Source organism: Penaeus vannamei, chromosome 21 (genome assembly GCF_042767895.1).
Source record: "Penaeus vannamei isolate JL-2024 chromosome 21, ASM4276789v1, whole genome shotgun sequence".
NCBI lineage: Eukaryota > Metazoa > Arthropoda > Malacostraca > Decapoda > Penaeidae > Penaeus > Penaeus vannamei.
The window spans coordinates 6,993,050-7,000,549 of record NC_091569.1 but is presented as its reverse complement, the minus strand read 5'-3'; the positions used below and the strand labels follow the sequence as shown (position 1 = coordinate 7,000,549).

General features: G+C 44.6%; 1 protein-coding gene across 3 annotated transcripts in view; it reads right to left on the bottom strand.

The window, feature by feature from the left end:
- LOC113803929 (multiple epidermal growth factor-like domains protein 6) overlaps positions 1–7,500 on the bottom strand; it is a 124,804-nt gene that overhangs the window by 8,298 nt on the left and 109,006 nt on the right. For all 3 annotated transcript variants that reach the window (XM_070135806.1, XM_070135807.1, XM_070135805.1), the window contains exons 19-27: positions 7,101–7,287; positions 6,669–6,794; positions 6,313–6,422; positions 5,745–5,848; positions 3,602–3,774; positions 3,141–3,242; positions 2,660–2,803; positions 1,391–1,648; positions 830–970 (exon numbers count right to left, since the gene is read on the bottom strand). In XM_070135806.1, coding sequence (XP_069991907.1) covers positions 830–970; positions 1,391–1,648; positions 2,660–2,803; positions 3,141–3,242; positions 3,602–3,774; positions 5,745–5,848; positions 6,313–6,422; positions 6,669–6,794; positions 7,101–7,287 — 1,345 coding nt within the window. The remainder of the gene's footprint in view (positions 1–829; positions 971–1,390; positions 1,649–2,659; positions 2,804–3,140; positions 3,243–3,601; positions 3,775–5,744; positions 5,849–6,312; positions 6,423–6,668; positions 6,795–7,100; positions 7,288–7,500) is intronic.

Here is a 7,500-nt window from a genome sequence, read left to right as displayed (position 1 = left end):
GGCTTTTACTTAATTACAATTGTGGTAGTGTTTTTATTTTAATATTGTGTTGTTTTCTTGTTTTCTTTGACACTATCATTATTGTGACAGTTTTGACTGTTGTTATGAACGTTCTCATTACCATTACTCTCATTATAATCATTATTGGTATTACTATTATCATCACTGTTACTATGATCAGTATTACAATCGGATCACCATCAAAATTCAATGGCATCTAAGTTGGACTAAGACACACCTCTGGTAAAAAAAATAAAAATAAAAATCTGTTCATAACTTTCTGACTCAGCCTGCGCTGGATCAGGATCGCCACCAAAATTTAATGGCATTTAAGTTGGGCTGAGACACACAGAAATAAAAATCTGTTCATAACTTTTTGAGTCATCCTGCTGACGAAGTAACTAACCAATGCTACCAAAAAACATAACCTCCTTGGCAGAGGTTATAATATAACCATCATTTTTCAACCCAATGCTACCCTATTATGCATCGGATGTATCGAAGCTTGCCCACGCCTGCGCAGTTAGCCAGGATAGTAAATAATGGATCAAACTAAATTAAAGAACTGGAAAAATAACCCCTATCCCTTTATCCCTAACCCTTTCCCTCCTTTCAATCCTTATCCTACCCCATTTACTCCTCTTCTTTCTACCCCTTACACTACCATACGTCATATGACTGTTTATGACATTCTATTCTAATAAAGAACTCCTTTAAACCACTTTCACTGCAATACTTTACCATAGCTACTATGTAACCTTTGATGTCTAGCAAATCAATCCGATTAAAATACCAAACATTAAACATTAAACATTACATTAAACATTACCCTGTGGACAAGGCCTGTCACACTTCTCCCCATCCCATCCCGGGGGGCAAGTGCACGTCCCTGTCACGGGGTCACACTTCCCCCCTCGTTGGCAGGCACACGTCAGGAGACACCCTGGGCCGTAGCTGCCGTCATCACACCCTGAGCGGAGATGGGGAGGGTGAGAGGGTGAAAAGGAGAGAGATAAAGAGGAAGGAGAGTGAGACACACGAAGATAGAGGATGTTGAAATATTTCATGCTAAAGAAAGTACTTAATTTGACATTATAAATCATGATAATAATATTAGTATCATTGTATAATCGCTATACAGTTAATCTTTATCATCATAATAAAAGTAGCCATAATATCGAAAAAACATGGTACTGAATTACATCATAATCGCCATGCAACATATCATTATAATTATACTGAAAATAAAAAATACCACCGAAAAAAAACTAAAAGCATAACAACATATCTATAATCAACCTGCAACTAATCAAAACTATAATAACTGAATAATAACAGCATAAAAAACAACCCATATAACAACGCCACAACAATGAGAAATCATCCTTGCCTTCCTCGCAGTAGGTGCCTCTATAACCAGGAGGACAAACGCAGGCGCCGGTGTCATGCATGCAGGTGGCACCGTTCTGACACAAGCAGGAGAACTGGCACTTCTCGCCGAAGCTTCCTGGGGGACACCTGTCTTGACACGTGGCGCCGGTGAAGCCAGGAGGACACATGCACAGGCCGGAGACGCGGTCGCAGGTGCCGCCGTTGTGGCAGAGGCAGATGTTCTCGCAGGTGGGGCCCCAGCGGTCGGGCGGGCACGCTGGGGGCGGAGAAGGGGGGAATATATATTCATGTACACTACATGTATATATATATATATATATATATATATATATATATATATATATATATATATATATATATATATATATATATATATATATATATACACACACACACACAATATATATATATATATATATATATATATATATATATATATATATATATATATATATATATATATATACACACACACACACACACACACACACACACACACACACACACACACACACACACATACACACACACACACAATATATATATTACCCTGTGAGCTATGCAACTGGCTATTGCAAATTCATCATCTGACAATGTGAAAGTTAATCAGTATTTCGTATTATAAAGTTAATCTTTCTCCATGTCTTTGCTAAATGCAACCACTATACTTCATCACTATAAACTAAAACGATATTCAACTCGACTTTCATCAATCACTTTTGTAAATGCAAATAATATGCTTTGTCACCCTTCCTCTCTTCCCTCCTTCGTCCCTCCCTGTCGCGCTCTCCCTTCCACAGTCCATCTAAAAATGTGGATTTTGCTCTTTCTCCCTTCCTTCCCTCCTTCTCCCTCTCTTCCTTTTCCCTCCCGTTCATGACTTTGTTCTTTCCTTCCTTTCCATCTCTTCCTTCTCCCTCCCGTTCGTTCATCCCTTTCCGTCTCTCCCCTCTCCTTCCTCCGTCTCACTTTCCTTTCCCCTCCTCTCTCGTTTCTTCCTTTCTCTTTCCCCTTTGCCCATTTTCTCTCTTCCTCCTTCCTTCCCTTCTCCGTCCCTCTCCGTCCTCCCTTCCCTCCTCCATTCCTCTGTCCCTCCTTCTCTCCTTCCCTTCCTTTCTTCCTCTCTTGCCCTCCTCTCTCCCTTCCTTCCCTCCTTCCTTCTTCTTCCTTCCCTCCCTCCCTCCCTCTATCCTTCCCTCCTCCCTCCCTCTATCCTTCCCTCCCTCTCTTCCCCTCACTCCCTCCCTTCCTCCACTCTTCAACTCACCCCTGTCACACTCCTCCCCCGGTGGGCAGATGCAGTCTCCCGTGGTAGGCTCGCAGGTGCCAGTGCCACACTCACACACGCGACGGCACTCACGGCCCCAGAACCCCGCGGGACAAGGCTCGGAACAGTACCTGCCTTGCCATCCTATTAAGGAAAATAAAAAAGGTATATTAGCAGTTCATAATAATGTCAATAATACCTTGTTTGTTGTAGCACATGTAATATCTAATAGCAGGTGATATAAAATAGATTATATTGGACTTATCTGGCACACCTGTGTAACATATTTGACAACAATAATAGTACCAGACTTTCAGTTGATTTGATATCCTTATAATATCCAGTGATAATATCAACATTACCTGTTCAGCAGTCAATTGATCTAAAACTCGAGTTATAATCTTGTTATATGCTGATCGACCCCCCCCCCCCGGCCCCCCGTCCCGCACGCGCCTGGCCACCCACGCGCCCACAGACTCACCCGGGGTACACGTGCAGGCGCCGGACACGGGGTCGCACGTGGCGTTGTTCTCGCACCTGCAGCTCATGGCACAGTCCACGCCGTACGAGCCTTCAGGACACGCTGTTGGCGAGGATTGCAAAGGATGGGTTCATGCTGGGTTTACTTTACACGCACGCACGCATTATGCACGCACGCACTATACACACACGCACTTTGCACACACGTATGCATGTATACATGCAACCGCGCACGCACACATACATATATGTATTCACTCATCCGTATGCATATATACACATTCTCTAGTGCTGTACCTCACATGGCAACCATAAATATTTATTCTATTACCCTTTCATCATTATCCTTAAATCTATCATTATCCTAATATTCAATGACACTTAATCCCCCACCATATTCACCATCATTAGAAAAAGTCCTCATAATACCCGTCCTTTAAAACCCTCAGGAAATCCACTCACTTTCCCGGCACTTCTGTCCAGTCCTTCCCGGCGGGCAGGAACAGTGCCCGGTGACGCGGTGGCACTGGCCCCCGCCCGGGCACTGGCACACGTGGGCGCAGTCGTGGCCATGCCGTCCTGGGGGGCAGTGCCGGCCGCAGTACGGACCCGTGAAGCCGGCGCCACATATGCACCTGGGAGGGAGAGGAGGAAGGAGGAAGGAGGGAAGGAGGGAGGGAGAGGAGGAAGGAGGGAGGGAGGAAGAGGAGGAAGGAGGGAAGGAGGGAGGGAGAGGAGGAAGGAGGGAGGGAGGGAGAGGAGGAAGAAAGGAGGGAGGGAGGGAGAGGGAGGGAGGGAGGGAGGAGGAAGGAGGGAGGGAGGGAGAGGAGGAAGGAAGGAGGGAGGGAGGGAGAGGAGGAGGGAAAGGAGGGAGGAGGAAGGAGGGAGGGAGAGGAGGAAGGAGGGAGGGAGGGAGAGGAGGAAGAAGGGGAAGGAGGGAGGGAGAGGAAGAACGGAGGGAGGGAGGGAGGGAGGGAGAGGAGGAAGGAAGGAGGGAGGGAGGGAGAGGAGGAGGGAAAGGAGGGAGGGAGGGGGAGAGGAGGAAGGAGGGAGAGGAGGAAGGAGGGAGGGAGGGAGGGAGGAAGAGGGGAAGAGGGAGAGGAGGGAGGGAAAGGAGGAGGGAAAGGAGGAGTGAAAGGAAGGAGGGAGGGAGGGAGGAGTGAGAGGAGGAAGGAGGGAGGGAGGGAGGGAGAGGCGGAAGAAGGGACGGAGGGAGGGAGAGAGGGAAGGAGAGGAGGAAGGAGGGAGGGAAAGAAGAGAGAAAGGAAAGCGATACAAAGAGACAGAGAGAATTAGGAGGAAGGACAGAGGGAAAAGGGGAAGGACGAAAGAAAATATTAAGATCATATTCATCAATTATATCCATCATTTCCCGTTATTGTAAAACTTATGCTAATTGTCAATTCATCCATCTGTAGGTCTGTCTGGTACTATTCATCTTTATCTATCTCTTCATCCGTCATTCCATTATCATCTATACTCATATATCTATCTATTCGTCTATCTATCAATATCCACCCAATACCCACATATACCAACACATCTGTCCACACCTTCCATAATAATAAACCCAGTATCCACACAATATCTATCCACTCCTCCCTTTCATATATTCATCCATCTACTCCTATTCGCCAATCCAAAATCTATCCAATATTCAACCATCTATCTATCCATCTCTACATCTTTCAATATTCACATATTCATATATCCAACTATCCACCCACACATATCAATATCCACACAGTATCTACCAATCTATTCACCTATCCATCTACCTACGCCTTTCAACGTCCACTCACTGTCGATACAAACTATCTATCCACTTATCTATCCATCCACCTACCTAGATCTATCCATATCCGCAAGCACGTCTAACCATTCACCTATCTACACCTATCAATATCCACCATCTCATCTATCCATCCATCCATCAATGTATCTATCCACCCAGTCTAAACCTATCCGTCTATCTATCCACCTATTCGATTCATAACCTATCCATCTATCTCTCTATCCACCTATCCAAGTCCATAACCTATCCATCTCTCTATCCACCTATCCAAGGCACAATCTATCCATCCACCTACTCATCTATCTATCCCGTATCCATCTATCCACCAATCCAAGTCCATAACCTATCCATCTCTCTATCCACCTATCCAAGGCACAATCTATCCATCCACCTACTCATCTATCTATCCCGTATCCATCTATCCACCAATCCAAGTCCATAACCTATCCATCTCTCTATCCATCTATCCAATTCATAACCTATCCATCTATCTATACACCTATCCAAGTCCATTAACCTCTTCATCTATCTATCTATCTATCCACCTTTCCAATTCATAACCTATCCATCCATCCATCTATCTATGCACCTATCCATCTATCCGCCGAGTCATAACCTATCATCTATCACCTATCTATCCACCTATCTAATTCATAACCTATCCATCCATCTATCTATGCATCTATCCATCTATCTATGCACCTATCCATCTATCCGCCGAGTCTATAACCTATCCATCCATCCATCAATCTATGCACCGATCCATCTATCCGCCGAGTCTATAACCTATCCATCTATCCTGCGACTTACTTGCCAGTCACAGGATCACACGTTGCACCGTTGAGACACCTGCAAGACTGTCTGCAACCTTCTCCCCACCGCCCGGGCCTGCACTGCCTCTCGCACGCCTCACCCTGTGTGTGTGGGGTGGGGTGAGGGGGTTGGAATCACTCTGGGTAACTGTGGGTAACTGTGGGTATCTGTGGGGAACTCTTGGTGATCGTTGGTAATTTTATGTGGTTTATGTTGGTATGTGCTGGGTAAATTTGGCTTGATGTTGGTATGTGTTGATTGCTGTGGCGAATACCTTGTGGAATCAAAATATCTAAAACGTTTTACAATAAATAAATATCTCTCACAAAAATAAAATAACGATAAACCTCATGTTAAAAAAACATAAACAAAATATCCAAAACGTTTTAAAATCTGTCAAACATTTACAAAAAAAAAAAAAAATAACGATAAACATCATAAAAAAACATAAACAACACGCTTTAAAGGTATAAAACAATAAAAAAATAACGATAAACATCATGCTATAAAACATCAAAACCATAAACACCACGCTTCACCATTATAAACCATATAACCCACGTACCGTCGAACCCCGAGGACACTGGCAAGCCCCCGTCACGCGACTGCAGGTACTGTTGCCCTCACACTCGCACTTCTGCAGGCAGTCCACGCCCCACAGGCCTTCAGGACAGGCTGCGGGTCGTTGGAGAAATTTAGATCTATTTACTTATTCGTTTGTATGTTTGTTTGTTTGTTGTTGGTGGGATGGGATTTCTCTTTCTTTTTTGTATTCTACTATTGCTGATTTCAATTTGAGGGAGATTGTATGTACAACGTGCACGTGAATAGGGAGATAGATAGATAGATAGATAGATAGACAGACATTCCTCCAAACCAACAAACAGACACACAGACACACCCTCCTCCCCCGCGACTTACGCAGAAGGCAGTTCTCCCCGTGGAAGCCGGGGGCGCAGCGGCACTCCCCCGTCACCGGATCGCAGGGCCGAACACCGCACTCGCACACCCTCTTGCAGCCGGGCCCGAAACTGCCCTCGCCGCACGCTGGTCAAGAGCAGATGGCGACATTTTTCAGGATTATTTCATCGGTGAAATGTTAGATATGGGAGACCTATCTGATTCTGCGATTCTGTCTGAGGTCGGGTGAATTGTTCCCTTCCGTTTTGTATACTTTCTTATGTGCATGTGTATATCTATTTATATCTTTGTAAACACCTGTATATATATATATGCATATACATTCATGCATATATATATATATATATATATATATATATATATATATATATATATATACATATATATACACACACATATATATATCACAGCCTCCCCGCAACAGAAACTCACGCCGCTCGCAACCGGGTCCCGTGAAGCCAGCTGGACACTCCTGGAGGCAAGCACCCGTCACGTGATCACACCTCCTCCCGTCCTCGCAGACACAGGTGTTCTCGCAGTCGGCTCCCCAGCGACCAGGAGGGCAGAGGTCGGAGCAGTTCCTTCCCGTATATCCCGGTTGGCATTCACACTTCCCGTCCTGTAGGAGAGATTGACTCATAAATGGACTTCTGACTGATTGAGTGGTTGACCGAATTCCTTTGTTTTTGGTCCAAATGTCAATATACAGTTTAAAGTTATAGATGTATTGTAGACCAGGTTCCTCGATCAAGGGCGTCTTCAAGGTCTTTCTAAGATTCTACATTGCTGTAATAAGCATATATATTATACATTATCAAATACTATAAAACAA